The 17,615-nt window shown below is 43.8% G+C and overlaps 2 protein-coding genes and 1 non-coding gene across 24 annotated transcripts in view; all 3 read left to right on the top strand.

Annotated features, from left to right (window-relative positions):
* CWF19L1 (CWF19 like cell cycle control factor 1) overlaps positions 1-10,188 on the top strand; it is a 35,874-nt gene extending 25,686 nt beyond the window's left edge. For 13 of the 18 annotated variants that reach the window (XM_074002445.1, XM_065521277.2, XM_065521274.2 and 10 more), the window contains 4 exons: positions 3,624-3,833; positions 5,212-5,331; positions 6,402-6,499; positions 8,793-10,188. In XM_074002445.1, coding sequence (XP_073858546.1) covers positions 3,624-3,833; positions 5,212-5,331; positions 6,402-6,499; positions 8,793-8,937 — 573 coding nt within the window. In that variant the 3' untranslated portion in view covers positions 8,938-10,188. The remainder of the gene's footprint in view (positions 1-3,623; positions 3,834-5,211; positions 5,332-6,401; positions 6,500-8,792) is intronic. The other 5 variants (XM_074002446.1, XM_015456537.4, XM_074002440.1 and 2 more) reach the window with 2 other exon arrangements.
* LOC123567007 (small nucleolar RNA SNORA12) lies at positions 4,879-5,025 on the top strand. The gene has a single exon (XR_006689717.2). It is a non-coding gene; the product is annotated as a small nucleolar RNA SNORA12 (small nucleolar RNA).
* A 2,994-nt stretch (positions 10,189-13,182) lies between the features above and the next one.
* The window catches only part of CHUK (component of inhibitor of nuclear factor kappa B kinase complex), a 43,058-nt gene continuing 38,625 nt past the window's right edge, over positions 13,183-17,615 (top strand). For 4 of the 5 annotated variants that reach the window (XR_012418067.1, XR_012418068.1, XM_005566183.4 and 1 more), the window contains exons 1-2: positions 13,183-13,351; positions 16,745-16,839. Coding sequence is in view for 3 of the 5 variants with exons in the window: in XM_005566183.4 (XP_005566240.1) it covers positions 13,247-13,351; positions 16,745-16,839 (200 nt within the window). In the remaining 2 variants the exon portion in view is untranslated. Of the gene's footprint in view, positions 13,352-14,450; positions 14,523-16,744; positions 16,840-17,615 lie in introns of those variants that run through there. The other variant, XM_065521263.2, reaches the window with a different exon arrangement.

The following is a 17,615-nucleotide window of genomic DNA, read 5'->3' as shown; positions in this document are numbered from 1 at the left end:
AGGAAAATATTTACAAGCTGTTTTTGTTTTGTGACAGTTTTGGGAGGTGGGGCCTAATAAGTGGTGATTAGGTCATGAGGACTCTGCCCTCATGAATGGATTAATGTTATCACAAGAGTGGGTTATCATGAGAGTGGCTTTGTTAAAGTGAGTTCAGGTCCCCTTTTGCTCCTTTACTCTTACCCTTACTTGCCCTTCTGCCATGGGGTGATGAAGCACAAAGGCCATTGCCAGGTGTCAGTGCTATGCACTTGGACTTCCCAGTCTACAGAACCACAAGCCAAATAGATTGCTATTCATATAAATTATAGTCTGTGGTATTCTATTATAGCAACACAAGATGGACTAAGACAATTCCTTAAATGTATAGTGCTTCTGAAGACAGGTGCTGTCATCCATTTCTCATTGATTTGTTCTACTTTTGGTTTCCGGGATTGATCCTTTCAACTTATCCTAACAATCTGAGGACTCTTTTTTGTGTCTTCCTTCCTATAGACTGACTAGAGTTTCAATTTCATCTTGTACTTTAAGGCGGTTACTCTTCTGCCTGTGTTGTTTCCACCTGCAGAGTCTCAGTCTTTTACATTTTAAAAAATGTCTTGGCCGGGTGTGGTGGCTCATGCCTATAATCCCAGCACTTTGGGAAGCTGAGGCGGGTAGATCACGAGGTCAGGAGTTCATGACCAACCTGGCCAAGATGGTGAAACCCTGTATCCGGGCGTGGTGGCGGGTGCCTGTAATCCCAGCTACTCAGGAGGCTGAGGCAGAGAATTGCTTGAACCTGGGAGGCGGAGGTTGCAGGCCGAGATGGCACCACGGCACTTCAGCCTGGGGGACAGAGCGAGACTCTTGTCACAAAAACAAAAAAAAGTCTTAATTAGTGGCACACTCCTATCTCTAGGGGGAGCACTAATGGGGTCAAGGCCTGTGACTCAGCTGAGCCACAGAACCTATTGGATGACATCTTGGGTGGAATAAGAGCAAACTTGAGAAGCTCTAGCTTTTACAGCAGTGCCCTTTTTGGATGATCTCTTTTGCATCTTTTTTCCTTTTTGGATTAGTTTATGCCATTTTTCTCTCCCACACAATTTGTATAGTAAGGCAGGCTTTGAATTGCCTTCTGTTTGGGAAGCTTCTGTAGGTTCAAGATCACACGCAGGAGATAAGAGATTTGGAATGTGTGACATAGCTCAGTGCTGCTCTAGGCCTCAGTGAGAAGTGACTTTTCTTTTCCGTTCATCTTTCTGTTGTCCAGGTTATCTAACTCAGGGTGTGGGCCTGGGCAACAATCAAGGAAATCTGTTTTGTTCTCATCTAGGCCTGAAACTAGAGGGGAAAAAGGTCTTGTTTGTGGGCCAACCCAACATCCCAAGTAGGCCACATGAGTATTTCAGCCTCAAGTCTACACTGTCCTTAGGTAGAAACCGCTTACAAACCTGTAATGACCTTTGGGTGTCTGGGGAAGGGTTTGGGATCTCCTCCCTGCAACTTTTCTTTTTGATTGCCTTTTTTTGTTTGTTAAATTTTTTTCCCCGGCTTTCTCTTTGCCGTGCCTTCCTCAAAGGTAGTACATAGAATTGTGCTGATGGTCCATAGCCACAGATTAGTTAAAAGGTGGAAGGGCTGCTGGCAGTCTAAAAAATTATTGCAAAATCAATGCATTTTATTTATGGGGAGAACCATTAGTTCAGGTCCTATTTATACATGGTTAGAGATAATTCTAGTATAGAACAGATTAGAAGGCGAGATTTTGAAAGAGAGGAGATTAGGCAAGTGTGAAACTTCACAAAAATTGCAAGTACAGGATTAGAGATGGTGCAGAGGAGCTATTTAGTTTAGACATCATTACCTAAAGAATGCGTATCATAATAGAAAAGCTGATATTTATGGCAGTGACCTTCTGACAAAAAAAGCTAGAAGAATCAGGCTTCTAGAGTAACCTTTTAAACAAATACAATATAAAGTGGTTATTATAAAAATAAAAAAAAATTTTAGTGCCTATGAGGTTTTCATCAACTTTAGTCATCTGGAAAATTAACTTTGTCAACATGCCCGGTCCTCTCTGCCAAACAAGTCAAGGACAATCATGCGTTAGTATCTTTCCAATACATATCCTGTCATTCTATTGGACTTTCTTATTTAGATGAGAAATTATTCCCTCCTTCAGCCTTAACTTTGAGCCCACCACACTAAGAGTATACTTGGGATAAATTTTTTTTTTTTCCCCCCGAGACAGAGTCTTGCTCTGTCATCCAGGCTGGAGTGCAGCGGCACGATCTCGGCTCACTGTAACCTCCGTCTTCCAGGTTCAAGCAATTCACCTGCCTCAGCCTCCCAAGTAGCTGAGATTATAGGCGTGCACCACCATGCCCAGCTAAGTTTTGTATTTTTAGTAGAGATGGGGTTTCACCTTGTTGGCCAGGCTGGTCTTGAACTCCTGACCCCACGATCCACTCGCCTCGGCCTCCCAAAGTGCTGGGATTACAGGCATGAGCCAGTGCGCCCAGTCTGAATAATTGTTTTCTAACATATCTATGTTTGCCTATACTGCTACTCAATGGGCCCTTCTGTGCTCACTCATGGCATCTTCCCATCAGAGAATATCTGAGTGGTAGAACATTCTTGCATGTTTTGGTTTTTACAGAAATATTTTTAGTTGCCATTAAAGGCTGACATCCATTGTTGGAAACCATTCTTTTCTGCCTCTTTGGATGCATCTGAGTTTGAAGTTTTACTTTCCTTCTACCCCATTAGGTTGTATGTTTGCTTTTGTTTTGTAGAGTTTAGTCAGCAGCTTAAGGCTTAGGAACATTAGATACTAAGCATGCCATCTTAGCCTTTTTTGTGAGCCCAAGGAGTATATTTGGGGGTGAGGGGTGGGAATGAAAGTTACTGGGGAGGCAGAAAGTGGTCATTTTCTTTTTGAGATGGAGTCTCACTCTGTCACCCAGGCTGGAGTATAGTGGCATGATCTTGGCTCACTGGAACCTCTGCCTCTTGGGTTCAAGCAGTTCTCCTGTCTCAGCCTCTCGAGTAGCTGGGACTGCAGGCACATGCCATCACAGGCCTGGCTAGTTTTTGTATTTTTAGTTAAAATGAGGTTTCACCATATTGATCAGCCTGGTCTGGAACTTCTGACCTCAGGTGGTCCACCTGCCTCGGCCTCTCAGAGTGTTGGGATTACAGGCGTGAGCCACTACCCCAGCCGCAAGTGGTCATTTTGAAATCAGAAGTTGTATCTTTTTGTGGTTGAAGGTGATAAAAACTGAAAAACTGTTTTCAAGTTTGGAGCCTGGGAGGGAAAACGCAGCGATTTGTTCTGGTCTCCCTCAGCTCAGTGTGTTTGAAGCCAAAAGCCTGTTTGTGTGCCTCTCCCAATTCATTTACTCCTAGTTCATTTGCTACTTGTATAGAAATTTTTTATGTCTAATTTGATTCTTTAGCGGATACTTGAGAACATTGTTGCTGCAATCTCTAAAATCAGAGTTTTTAAAGAAAGAATTTTTATTAATAACCTCAAGTACTTCTCCTACATCCTGAGACTCACTCTTTGTATAGGCTTTTCTCCCTGGAGAATCCTACATGCTGTATTGATGTCTCAATTCTGTGTGCTGCTTCTTCAGTGCTACCTCGCCCTGGCCAAAGGAGGCTTATCTGATGACCATGTCCTCATCCTGCCCATTGGACACTACCAGTCAGTGGTGGAGCTTTCAGCAGAGGTGGTAGAAGAGGTGGAGAAGTATAAGGCCACACTGAGACGGTTCTTTAAGAGTCGAGGGAAACGGTGTGTTGTATTTGAGAGAAATTATAAGAGCCATCACCTCCAGCTACAGGTAGGTGATCTGTTCATAGAAATGTGGAAGGGCACTATGGGGACCTTGATATTGGTAAATAAATATTTAAATAGGCCGGGAGAAGTGGCTCACGCATGTAATCCTAGCACTTTGGGAGGCCAAGGTGGTTGGATTGCCTGAGTTCAGGAGTTCGAGACCAGGCTGGGCAACATGGTGAAACCCCGTCTCTACTAAAAATACAAAAAAATTAGCTGGGCATGGTGGTGGGCGCCCAGCTACTTCGGAGGCTGAGACAGGAGAATCGTTTGAACCTGGGAGGCGGAGGTTGCAGTGAGCCGAGATTGTGCCACTGCACTCCAGCCTGGGTGACAGAATGAGACTCCATCTTAAAAAAAAATATATAGGGCCGGGCGCGGTGGCTCAAGCCTGTAATCCCAGCACTTTGGGAGGCGAGGCGGGTGGATCACGAGGTCAGGAGATCGAGACCATCCTGGCTAACATGGTGAAACCCCGTCTGTACTAAAAATACAAAAAACTAGCCGGGCGTGGTGGCGGGCACCTGTAGTCCCAGCTACTCGGAGGCTGAGGCAGGAGAATGGCGTGAACCTGGGAGGCGGAGCTTGCAGTGAGCCGAGATCGCGCCACTGCACTCCAGCCTGGGTGACACAGCGCGAGACTCCGTCTCAAAAAAAAAAAAAAAAAAAAAAAAAAAAAAAAAAAATTTAAATAATGTTTAGCTTTAATATTTAAAGTATTTAATATTTTTATATTAATATTTAAATAACGTTCATTTAAAAAGTTTTTAAAAAGTATCTGGTGGTAACCCAAGAGACTTCACAGGGAAGTGTGTGGTCAGTACATGTAAAGAGCATAGATAGTAAGTTCTTTGTTTAGAAAAGGAATGGGTAGTTGAGGAAGTTCCGAGGAAGTGCCAAAGAAGATGTGCGGCTTGTTGGATAAAAATTTAGAAGAAAGTGAGTATTTTGTGTGGAGGCCCAGCATGAGGGAAAACTTAGTGGCAGGAAATAGTCTCAAAGCCTACATGGGGCTAGCAGCTCAGAAAATCAGATTGTAGATCATTTGTAGTTGTGGTGGTTTTCTTTTTGGCACATTTGTTAAGTTTTCAAATGGGCCTAACTCTGCCACATATATAATAGCGGAGATGGCAAAGGCTGGTGACAGAGATATCTCTCTTAAGCCTTTCCTGCATCAGAGAATGGCTCCCACATGTGGCAGGCTATCTCATAAGTTTAAGTCCTTACAGACCGGCTGACACAGGCTTGTCTGGCCTGAGGAGATTCTGTGCTGAGGGGTGTTTCTCTACCCCTGTGATGGATTTGCTACTTCTCAGAGACCGTGCAGGCACAACTTCTCTGGGACCTGCACAAAGAATTTCTCCTTTCTCCCCAACCCCCAGGTCATTCCTGTCCCAGTCAGCTGCTGTGCTACTGATGACATTAAAGATGCCTTCATTACCCAGGCCCAGGAGCAGCAGATAGAGCTGTTGGAAATCCCAGAGCACTCTGACATCAAGCAGGTGAAACGGGATGGTGATATTCAGGGAAGAGTAAAGATCTGTTTTTTCTGTTGTTGTTTCTTTGTGTTTTTGAGACAGAGTATCGCTCTGTTGCCCAGGTTGGAGTGCAGTGGCACAATCTTGGCTCACTGCAACCTCCACCTTCCAGGTTCAAGTGATTCTCCCACCTCAGCCTCCCTAGTTGTTGGGACTACAGGCATGTGCCACCATAATGTGGCTAGTTTTTGTATTTTCAGTAGAGACGGGGTTTCACCATATTGGTCCGGCTGGTCTCGAACTCCTGACCTTGTGACCTGCCCGCCTCGGCCTCCCAAAGTGCTGGTGTTAGAGATATGAGCCACCCGTGCCCGGCAAGATCTGGTTTTTGACATGTTGAGCCTAAGGTGCTATCAAGGCATTCCAAAAATGTTATTAAATAGGCAATGGGTCGGGCATGGTGGCTCACACCTGTAATCCAACATTTTGGGAGGCCAAGGCGGGAGGAGCACTTGAAGCCAGGAGTTCAATACCAGCCTGGGCAACAAAGTGAGACACCTTGTCTCTACAAAAAATTAAAAAATAAGCTGTGCATGGTGGCATGTGCCTGTAGTCTTAGCTACTCAGGAGGCTGAGAGTCAGGAGGATCACTTCAGCCTAGGAGTTGGAGGATGCAGTGAGGTATGATTGCACCACTGGACTTCAGCCTGGGCAACATAGCAAAACCCTGTCTCAAAAAAAAACAAAAAAAACCAAAAGAGGCAGTGGACAATTTGGAACTAGAGTACTGGGTATTGACTAGACTGGAGGTGAAGAGGGCATTACTCCAAAGTTTAGTGCTTTCCTGGGAAGAGCAAGAAATTAGAATTTCCTAAGGTAGGAACTTAGAAGGATGAATGCCACTGGGAGGATATTGGTAGTATCTTCCAGTTAGGCTTTTTAAGCCCTAGTTCCACTAAGTGGCTTGGGATCTGTAGCAACATACACATCTTTTTTCTTGTGCATTTAGACTGAATTCTTTGCCTAGAGATAAACAAGGATTATAGATTTTTAAAGCATTATTGGACATCCTCATACAACTCTGTTTATTTTAGATTGCACAGCCAGGAGCAGCATATTTTTATGTTGAACTTGACACAGGAGAAAAGCTTTTCCACAGAATTAAAAAGAATTTTCCTTTGCAGTTTGGAAGGTATGTTTTTCTTCTTTTCAATGTATTTTCACTAGACTTTGTATGAACAAAGTGGTGGGTACATGGGACAATTGATAAAAAGCTAAATTGTAAACAGTCCTTGCCCCAAAGGACCCATGGTCTTAGGGCAGATGTTTACATATATGACAGTAATGTAATGTAGAGTGTGAAGAGTACCATGACAGAGTTTTGGAGAATAATGTGCTGTAGAAATTCAGAAAAGGGACAGCTCATTTCTACTTGGTGAAAACCTTCATGAAAGTGGCAAAGTTAAACCTGAGAGTTATATTTACAGGGCAAAGATTGGGGTGAGGGCATTCTAGCCAGAAGTGCTAGGGAACTTTAATTGAGCACATACTCTGTGCCAAGAACTGTGCCAAGAACTTTACACATACATGACTCATTTAATCTTCACAGCTCTGTAAGGTAGGTACTGTCATCCCGATTTACCAGTGTGGAGAATGAGGCTCTAGAGTAGTGCCCAGTAGACTTTTCACAACGATGGAAATGCTCAAATACATGCACTGTCCAATACAGTAGTGACTAGCCACTTGTGGCCACTGAGTGCTGAAATGTGGCTAATGTGACTGAGGAACTAAATTTTTGATTTTATTTAAGTAATTAGAATTTAAATTTAAATAGCCATACCTGGCTTATGGTTACCCCACTGGATAGCAGGCTGTAGAGAGGTTAGGTAACTTGTCTGTAGTCACACAGTGGTAGGTTCAAATGCAGGCCTGTTGGACCTCAAAACTTAGGTCTTAACCTCAGTATTCTACAGTATGGTAAAGGCCTGGAGGAGGCTTCAGTTCCTTTCCTCGTATCAGGCAAAACATGACCGCAAAACCATAGAGGGAGTAACATAACTTAGGCAAAGATTGAAGATGGGAAGTTGCTGACAAGAAGATACGGTTTGAAGGGGAGTGGAAAGTGTGTAGAAGAGAGTATCTGATGCTGGTGTCTGTGATTTGCAGCTATTTCTTCTCCTCTAGTTAACAATGGGCTTTGAGTGAGCCTTGAACCTGTCTTGGACTAATTCAGAAAGCCTCCAAGAGACTGCCGCTTTAGATAAGTCCAGTAAATGTAGTTGTCTGCATTTTTCAGAAAGATAAATGGGAACAAGTGTGTTACGAGCTTTAGACATCTGACATGATTTTTTGTTGTTGCCTCAGCAACAGATGCAGTTATGAACATTGACAACATAAGCACACGATTGCAGATACACATAGGTGTATAAAGCACACAAAAAGGAGATTCTCTGAATGGTTTTGTGCTTATGATAGTTGTATTTTCAGTATTGAGTAATTATCAAGATACTAATTTATAGTTATATAGCATTTTATAGTTAACAAAATATTTGAAATGGCATTTTTTTTCAGCTGTACAAGAAAGGTAGTTCTATTTTCTTTTTACATTTGAAATAGGCTCAAAGTTTGCCTATTGAAAAGAGCGTAGGTTCTTTGACTTTTAGAGCATTTGTGATTTGTTTCTAACTCTTCTATTTATTGTAACTTCAGAGTGGAAAATGAACCACATAAATGTGTAATAGAATTATTTCTAATATATCAAAATAAATAAAAATATAAAGCAATGGCAATTAGAAGGCAGCTTGTGTGTGTGTGTCTGTATGTAGTTATTCCTTAGTCCTAAGAACCAAGATAAGTTGTTTTGTTGATATTGGGCTTATGCTGCTGTTATGTGGGCCTGAGTCCCCTAGAAGGAGAGGCAGAGGAGTTTTAAATCAGAGTGGGTACGACTAGGCTCCTGACTCTGCAAACTCCATGTCTAGTTGAGGTGACAAAACTACAGTTTAAGGCAGGTTGTAATCACAGTTAATATGGTACTTTGTGTTATCTCTGTACCTCACAAAAACCCTGTATAGTGGGTATTCTTATTTGCATTTCATAGGTGAGGAAATCAAGACTCAGAGATGAAATCATCTGTCTGAATCATAGATAGCAAGCGGCAAAGCTGGAAATGGAATCCAGTCTCTGATCTTTCTCACACCAGGGCCTGCCCTTTTTCTACTATGTGGTGTTGCTTCTCTAAGTACCAATAATATAGTTCCGAGTTTTTTAAGAGAGGGAGAAGCAAGTGGGGTTTGAAGGATCAGGAAATAAGTAGTACCTGAGCTGGTCATTTAAAATGGGTATGATTTGATCAATAGTATGCCAGAGATGGCACTCAGGGCAGGAGAGCAAAGTCAGATAAATCTGCATACCTTCCTTGGGTGATGTTGAGGAGAACTCAGGCTTTTAGTTTCCATTTTGACTTCTTTGTGCTCTTTCTGCAGGGAGGTCCTGGCCAGTGAAGCCATCCTTAATATTCCTGGTAAATCTGACTGGAGGCAGTGTCAGATCAGTAAGGAAGACGAGGAGACCCTGGCTCGCCGCTTCCAGAAAGACTTTGAGCCCTATGACTTTACTCTGGATGACTAAACAAAGGGAAGACCTTTTTATGAACTTCATAGGAAGTAGTAAAGCCTTTTTCTTTTTTTTTTTTAATTAGAAGAATTTTTTTTGAGACAAGGTCTCACTCTGTCGCCCAAGCAGGACTGCAGTGGCGCAATTTTGGCTCACTGTAGCCTCAACCTCCTGGGCTCTAGAGTTCTTCCTACCTCAGCCTCCTGAGTAGCTGGGACCACCAGGCGCATGCTACCATGCCTGGCAAACTTTTTAAATTTTTGGGTAGAGGGTAGAGACGGGGGTCTCCCTGTGTTGCCCAGGCTGGTCTGTAATGCCTAGGCTTAAGGGATCCTTCGCCTTGGCTTCTTAACCTGCTGGGATTACAAGCATGAGCCACCATTCCTGGCCTAGAAGCATATTTTTAAAGAAACTACAATCTCCCATGGGGACTGTTTCCCTGCCTCTTTTGTGCAGTCCCATGGAACTTGCCTGCAGCAAGAGGCCTAAGATTGAATCTTTTTGGGGAAAAGTCATTCTAGGATGAAAATCCTATGTTAAGGCTGGGCGTGGTGGCTCACGCTTATAATCCCAGCACTTTGGGAGGCCGAGGCGGGCAGATCACAAGGTCAAGAGATGGAGACCATCCTGGCCAACATGGTGAAACCCTGTCTCTGCTAACAGTACAAAAATCAGCTGGGTGTGGTGGCTCGCACCTATAGTCCCAGCTACTCAGGAGGCTGAGGCAGGACAATTGCTTGAACCTGGGAGGTGGAGTTTGCAGTGAGCCAAGGTCGCACCACTGCACTCCAGCCTGGGTGACAGAGCGAGACTCTGTCCAAAAAAAAAAAAAAAAAAAATCCTATGTTAAAAGTCGCCAGGCACAGTGGCGTAATCCCAGGACTGTAATGCCTGTAATCCCAGGACTTTGGGAGGCCGAGGCAGGTGGATCACCTGAGGACTGGAGTTTGAGACCAGCCTGGCCAACATGGTGAAACCCCGTCTTTACTAAAACTACAAAAATTAGCTGGGTGTGGGGCCAGGTGCTTGTAATCTCAGCCACTCGGGAGGCTGAGGCAGGAGAATGGCTTGAACCCGGGAGGTGGAGGTTGCTGTGAGCCGAGATTGCTCCATTGCACTCCAGCCGAGGTGACAGCGAAACTCTATCTCAAAAATAAAAGAATAAAAGTATGTCTGTCATCCAGCTTCAAGTACAGCTTGTGTATATCAACATTTTCAAAAACCTTTAAACTACCAAATGAAATCCAGATGTTTTTCCATGGTTGAGAAGTGTCTTGTGTTCATGTTGCCTATGACCATTGAAATGAAGTAGTATGTGTAATTGGAGGGGCTAGAGCTTTAGGCCCAGCTGTTCCAGAATCACACAGGGCGGTTTCTCCCTGAGCAACCCAAAGTGGAGAAGGGATCCAAGGCTTTTGCTACTTTTCTCTTAAAGCATTCATCTTATTCATAGAGAAGAGCCCATTTAGTCCTTCAGATATTTAACTCTTATGTGCCAGGCATTTTTCTAAGCTCCAGGACCATAGTCTTGTCCCAGTATGGTCCCTGTTGTCCCAGAGATTACAGTTTAATGGGGAAGAGAAAGGACAGATTAAAAAAAAAAAAGGATAAATTCTGCTTTGGATATTGTTGTTTTATGTGCTTGATATATCTAATGTGTGTCTTTTGTGCTGGTGGGCAGTTCTAAACTCATTGGTACCTGGGTTGGTTACAGGGCTTTGGAGATCATCAAGGTATAGGCCATAGGTGAAATTAAGATAGGGTAAATACAGTCCTGAGCTGAAGATGATTGCCTAAGAAATATCAGTTTGTGTTTTGTTTTGTTTTTTTTTTTGGAGACGGAGTCTCGCTCTGTTGCCCAGACTGGAGTGCAGTGGCCAGATCTCAGCTCACTGCAAGCTCCGCCTCCCGGGTTTACGCCATTCTCCTGCCTCAGCCTCCCGAGTAGCTGGGACTACAGGTGCCCACCACCACGCCTGGCTAATTTTTTGTATTTTTAGTAGAGACGGGGTTTCACCGTGTTAACCAGGATGGTCTTGATCGCCTGATCTTGTGATCCGCCTGTCTCGGCCTCCCAAAGTGCTGGGATTATAGGCTTGAGCCACCACGCCTGGCCAGAAATATCAGTATTTAAGGAGGGCTTGAAAATAGTGATCTAACATTTACATGGAGAAGGAGCAAAGAGAATACTACATAGTAGGAGCAAAAAGAAAAATATTTTTACCTTTATATTGGGCACTTACAGTCCAGACACTGTTTCATTTAATCTTCACAAAATCTCTGTGAGGTAGGTATTACCTCTATTTTACATGAAAAAGAATAAAAACTGAGACTCAGAAAATTGAAGATTGTGGAGCCTGGGGTCAACAGGCTTAGGCTTTTTAAAAATTTGAAGGCTGGTCGAGGTGGCTCACGCCTGTAATCACAGCACTTTGGGAGGCTGAGATCAGGAGTTGGAGAGCAGCTTAACCAACATGGTGAAACCCTGTCTCTACTAAAATAGAAAAAAATAGCCAGGCATGGTGGCACGCACCTGTAATGCCAGCTACTTGGGAGGCTGAGGCAGTAGAATTGCTTAAACCCGGGCAGTAGAGGTTGCAGTGAGCTGAGATCACGCCATTGCACTCCAGCCTGGGTGACAGGAGTGAAACTCTTGTCTCAACAACAAAAAACAACTCAAATTACTCATGGCCCTGGGAATGGGGGCATTTAAAAAGTTAACAAAGGGAACCAACCTGGTTTCCACAAAGATGGCCACTTCCGGGTCAGCCCAATCATCAGTATCCCTGGGTCCTCAGTATCCCTTCCTCTTTTGAGTGGGAATTATGAGATTACAGCCCCACCTATGGAAATTGAGCACACTAGCACTGGCCATGCTGTACATACGTCAAATGAGAGGGCTTCATACTGTTATAACAATCTGTACCACAATTCTCTGTGCGGTCTGCCCAGCTCTAAATGACATGTCCTCAGAGGCGCCATCATCTCCAAGTCCATGGAAACCACGCACTTATAGAAACCAGAACCTCCCATACCACATGTTACTAATGACCTACAACATCGACTTGGTCTGTATCATGCAGTGCTCAACATTCTGGTTGCAGCATCACATTTCTCAAGAATTTGATTCCATGCTGACTCCTTTACTTGGAGTATTGAGATTCCCCAGGTACAGTGAAAGTATGAGCCTCTCAAATGGAAGACCAGAAGCTGGTTCTCCTATGCTATGTCAATCCGCCACCCGGAAGCACTTGCTGCACCAACAGCATTCCCAAAGCTTGCCTCTGCAGCCCTGCAGCACCCATTAGAAACACTTCTCACAATGAACTGCTGTGCTGGCAGAGCCCTAACTGGACTGCTGGACAGCAAGCTCTGTGAGGCATCTAGGAAAAAAGTTCCCAAAATCCCGAGAAACATTCTTCACTCCGGAATAGCGTCACATCATTGAGTCATTTGGGATGACGGGGCATATCATGGAGCAGGTGTATTGGGAAGTCAGTGAACAGTAAGGCTAATTCATTAGTGGGCCTGCTGGCGTAGTATTTTTCCAGTTCCGCAGCCTTTAAATCATTGGTGGTCTTTAGCGTGCCGGATCAGCGGGTGGTGGAGTTGGAGGATAGATGGCAGGGATCTGAAGAAAGGTGAAGTGTAGACGAGTGGAGACAATGTGAAGTTTAGAAAAGACTAATTGCCGGGCGTGGTGGCTCACGTCTATAATCCCAGAACTTTGGGTTGCCGAGGTGGGAGGACTGCTTGAGGCCAGGAGTTCGGGACCAGCCTGGGCAACGTAGCAAGACCATGTCTCTACAAAAAACAAAAAAACCAAGCGAGGTGGTGCGCGCCTGCAATCCCAACTACTCGGGAGGTGGGAAGATCGCTCAATTCCGGGAGGTCGAGGCAGCAGTGAGCCGTGATCATGCCACTGCACTCCAGCCTGGGCAACGGAGCAAGACCCCATCTTAATTAAAAAAATATATTTAATACAGGAGAGACTGGACTGCTTTGAAAAGTGGATTTGATGGGAATGCGAGGTTTGGAGAGATCTTATGTTTTCCAAGACTTGAAAAACATTGTGGTTCCGTTCAGCCCTCCCAGAAAATACCTAGGGGACCTAAAGAGCGGACCGAGTACCTGTTCGTTTCCCCACCCCTTAGCCGGCAGGGCTCCGGCGGCGCCCTGGGAAAACGTAGGGAAGGGCCGTTCTCGCAGCGGTTACCGGAAGTGACGCATTCATTCTCGCGAGAAGGAAGACGCGCGAGCGTCGGCGGCCCGGAACCGGCCTTGGAACAGCGGCGGAGCCTGAGGCCGCTTGCCCTCCCGCCCCATGGAGCGGCCCCCGGGGCTGCGGCCGGGCGCGGGCGGGCCCTGGGAGATGCGGGAGCGGTTGGGCACCGGCGGCTTCGGGAACGTCTGTCTGTACCAGCATCGGGTGAGGCGGGGCGCGAGAGGGAGCGGCGGTGGGTTTGAGCGTCTGTGGAACACAGGGCTGACAGTGTGGGATAGATGGTTAGTGGGACCTTGGGCAGTATTTGTGGGCCAGTAGGCTTGTGTGTGTGTATGAGAGAGAAAGATACTCTGCCTGTGTGTGTCCAAAGTTGTATCTGAGGTACTGGGCATAGATAGAGCTGTTGCGGGGAACTTGGGTATGACTGTCAGGCTGTGACCAGGTGTTTAGTGAGTGTGACAGTGCGCGTGTGTCTCTGTGAATGTAGAGTGTCAGGGTGTGTGAGGCAGATGCACGTCACAGTGTGTATGTGTGAGCACGAATGTGTGAGAAGAGGGTTGAAGGAGACTGCCTGTTGGAATGTGTGCGTCCGTGTGTTTGGGTCCGTGTGTGCGCGCGCTTGCTTGGAGGCCGTGTGATATCAGTGGGGACTGCAGTAGACAAGGAAGGCTTCATGATGGGTCCAGAGTTAAACCTTTGGAAGTATGGATGGGCTTTGGAATTGGGGATGTATTCCAGGTCGGGACAGTATGAGGGTAAGTTGGTGCAGATCATGGCTTCAAACGGAAGGCGATATTAATAGATTGGAGATGGGGGGCGCTCCAGTCAGTGGAGGACAGTTAACATCAGACTCAAGAATTTTACTTTGATTTAATAGAGAATGTTTAACCATTGTAACAGCAGTTTAAAAAATAATATTTGGGTCATGTTTGTGTGTTTGTTAGTTTTTGTTTTCGAGACGGAGTCTCACTCTGTTGCCCAGGCTGGAATGTAGTGGCGCGATCTCGGCTCACTGTAGCCTCCTCCTGGGTTCAAGCGATTCTCCTGCCTCAGCCTCCTGAGTAGCTGGGATTACAGGCGCCCGCCACCGCGCTGGGCTAATTTTTTGTATTTTTAGTAGAGACAGGGTTTCACCATGTTGGCCAGGCTGGTCTCGAACTCCTGACCTCAGGTGATCCACCTGTCTCAGCCTCCCAAAGTGCAGGGATTATAGGCGTGAGCCACTGCGTCAGGCCTGGGACATGTATTTTTTGTTATAAAAAATGATAATCAATAAAAGCTGTGAACCCTTTCCCCAGAAAAATGCACAGATGCACATCCACGCAACCATGCATTGCCATTTGAGAGGTTCATGCTTTCCTAAAGGACATTTTAGGTAAATAGACCCCGGACTAACACTTCCTGTAATACAGGCTTTGTTTTGTTCCCTATAAAATAGGTATAGTATAATACTTGCATGCATCATGGGTTTGAGAGTTAAATAAAATAATAATGTATGTAAAGCTAAATACAGTACCTGACCCATGAAAGCCCTCAACTGTTAGCACCTGCTGCTACTTTGTTGTTGCTGCTATGATCATAATGCTCCTCATTAATTGGCCTTAAACAAGGAAATGTCAAGATTAAAAGTGTTGTTCTAGGAAAATGGTTTTGTGAAGGATAAATTTGAGTGGAACAACATGTGGGACAAGATGAACAGTTAAGATTTTACTAAAATGCCTGGGCTTGGATTGTGAATAGAGAAATGAATTCAAGAGGAAAAGTAATAATTTGTTATCTAAAGGAACATGGGTGTAGTGAGAAAGCTCATAATTTGGGGTGGGAGAAAGGGGAGATAGGTGTCTACTTTGGAGAAATAGGCATGTTTAGGGTAATTAGAATGACAACTGAAACTGATAGAACTGAGGAAGTTTTGTGAACCAGGTTTCTAGATAGGGTGTGGGAGAAAATCTTGGAGAAAGAGAATGGAAGGTGAAGGACTAAGGCATTAAATCCTATGATAGCAGGATAAGTAGTAAATTTAATAATTCTCACCATCAGAGGGAATATAACACACTAAAAAAATAAGTGGGAGCCAAGTGCTTCCAGTGGCATGTTGCCTGTGTTACCTAAGCCTGCCTATAGACTGATCATAAGGAAAAAGGATGCATGCTGGCAGCTTTTGTGACTTCTTTTTTTGGTCCCTGGGTGGGGATGGATGAATTCATCACTTTTTGTTTTATTATGGTAAAGTATACATAACACAACATTTATCACTTTATTTTTAAGTGTACAGTTAGGTAGCATTAAGTATATTGACGTTGTACAGCCGTCACCCTATCCCCAGAATATTCCAGCTTTTTAAGCACATAACTTTGTTGTTGTTGTACATCTATAAACTGCCCATAGAACATTCTTTGCGAAAAGGTAGAATTTCACAGAGTGGATGAAATATAAATTAAGGAGTTGAAGGATCTTACAAAGTGGGATTTTTGAAATAGATAACTTACTGCTCCATCAACATGAGCATTTAGGACTCAGTGCTGTTCATAGCTGTGCCTGATTCTCATCTCCATGGTGGTAAAGGTCTGCATGGGACATAGATATAACTGGCCACCTGCTCATAACAAAAGGAAGACTGAAGGGAGTGAGACCTGTGGGTAGGCTAGCTTGTAGTCTGTCCTATTTTCCTTCTTCTCTATGCACCAAGTATCATCTTATCTCTAGCCTTTTTTTCCTCTCAGCCCCCAATTCACACTACCCTATCCAAGCTGTGTCTTCCTTCCCCACCTATAATATATTTTTTTCTGTCCTGGCCCCTCTCTTTATTCATACACAGCCTTTATTACAACTCTGGTTTGTGTCAGAGATTACGTATGTTGGAAATTCTTTTGAACTCTCTTTGTGATATCAGAAACATAGTGTAGCCTGTTTTGCCCTGGCTGCTGTTTCTGAGCTGCATTATTAGTGTTGCCAGAATATGATGGGATCTGGCTATTTCCTGTAATGTGCATCAGAATGGGTTTAATTTCAGTCAGAATTGGCTAAATTACTAGTCACAGGCCAGAGATGTTAGGTTCATTGTGTAGATATGGAAACAGAAGTACACTCATTGGTAGGATTTTTTTCCTTCATGTCATTTGAAATGCATACATTAAGATTGGAGTTTTTTGCTTTAGGCTTGGTTATATTAAAACTTTCTCTTGCTGTTTGGAGTCCAGGAAGCCCTGAATTACCTTCTTCATTCTAGTTATGCTGGGAGCTGGGGCCCATGTTAGTTGTCTTGATTAAGCTCTGAATGGAATTTGCTGTGGAGACAGGATCTTTTTTTTTCTGACATTACACATGAGAGAGAGTTCCAAAGAGACCTGTTATAAAATCAGTTTCAGTCACTTTTCCCTTGTGTGCTGTTATGTGTTCGAAGGTCAGTTTTAAAGCATTGGTGTAATAGTCTCATGGTTTATCTTTTTAAAAAAGCGTTGCTTCAAGAGAGCTGTGGATAAATATATTTAATTAGTAAAGCTAAAAAGTTTTGTTTTAGGTTATTTCTTTGGTAGCAAATAAATCTGCACAAGAACCTAATTTTTTTTTTTTTCTGCTGATTTTCTATTTTGGCAGGAACTTGATCTCAAAATAGCAATTAAGTCTTGTCGCCTAGAGCTAAGTACCAAAAACAGAGAACGATGGTGCCACGAAATCCAGATTATGAAGAAGTAAGTGTACTCCTTGACTTATATTCCCCTGGTTCTACGGCCCAACCAGATGTCATCATCGGGAAAGAGACCAGGAATCCACTCTTCTCAGGATCTTTTTGGGAACATGTATTTTTTTCTCTCATTAAATATATTATGTTTCAAATAACATCACATTAGGATTAAGAAGGTTTAGTTAAAATCAGCTAGGACACTTACACACTGTTGGTAGGAACGTAAAATTGTGCAGCTGTTATGGAAAGCAGTATGGTGATTCCTAAAAAGTTAAAAATAGAATTACCATATGATCCAGCAATTCCATTTCTGGGTATATACAAAAATGAATTGAAAGCAGGGACTTCAAGAGTAATTTGTACACTCATATTCATAGCATTATTTTTCACAATAGCCTAAAGGTAAAAGCAACCCAGTATCTACCAACAGAGACATGTATAAACAAAATGTGGTGTACTCATGAAATGGAATATCATGCAGCCTTAAAAAGGAAGGAAACTGACACATGCCACAGCATGGATGAATCTTGTGGAGATTATGCTAAATGAAATAAGCCAGTCACAAAAAGACAAATACTGTGTTATTCCACTTATATGTGGTACCTAGTCTAGTCAAATTCACAGTGGAAGAAAGTAGAATGGTGTTTGCCAGACAGTGAAGGGACCAGCAAATAGAGAATAATTTTTAATAGGTGCGGAGTTTCAGCTTTGCAGAATTCAACAGTTTTGTGCAGTGTAGTGATAGTAACAAAACAGTGTGGAAGTATTTGATGCCAGGCTGGG

This window comes from Macaca fascicularis, chromosome 9 (genome assembly GCF_037993035.2).
Source record: "Macaca fascicularis isolate 582-1 chromosome 9, T2T-MFA8v1.1".
NCBI classification, from domain to species: domain Eukaryota; kingdom Metazoa; phylum Chordata; class Mammalia; order Primates; family Cercopithecidae; genus Macaca; species Macaca fascicularis.
The sequence above is the reverse complement of the archived record's forward strand: the minus strand, read 5'-3'. Positions and strand labels throughout refer to the sequence as shown.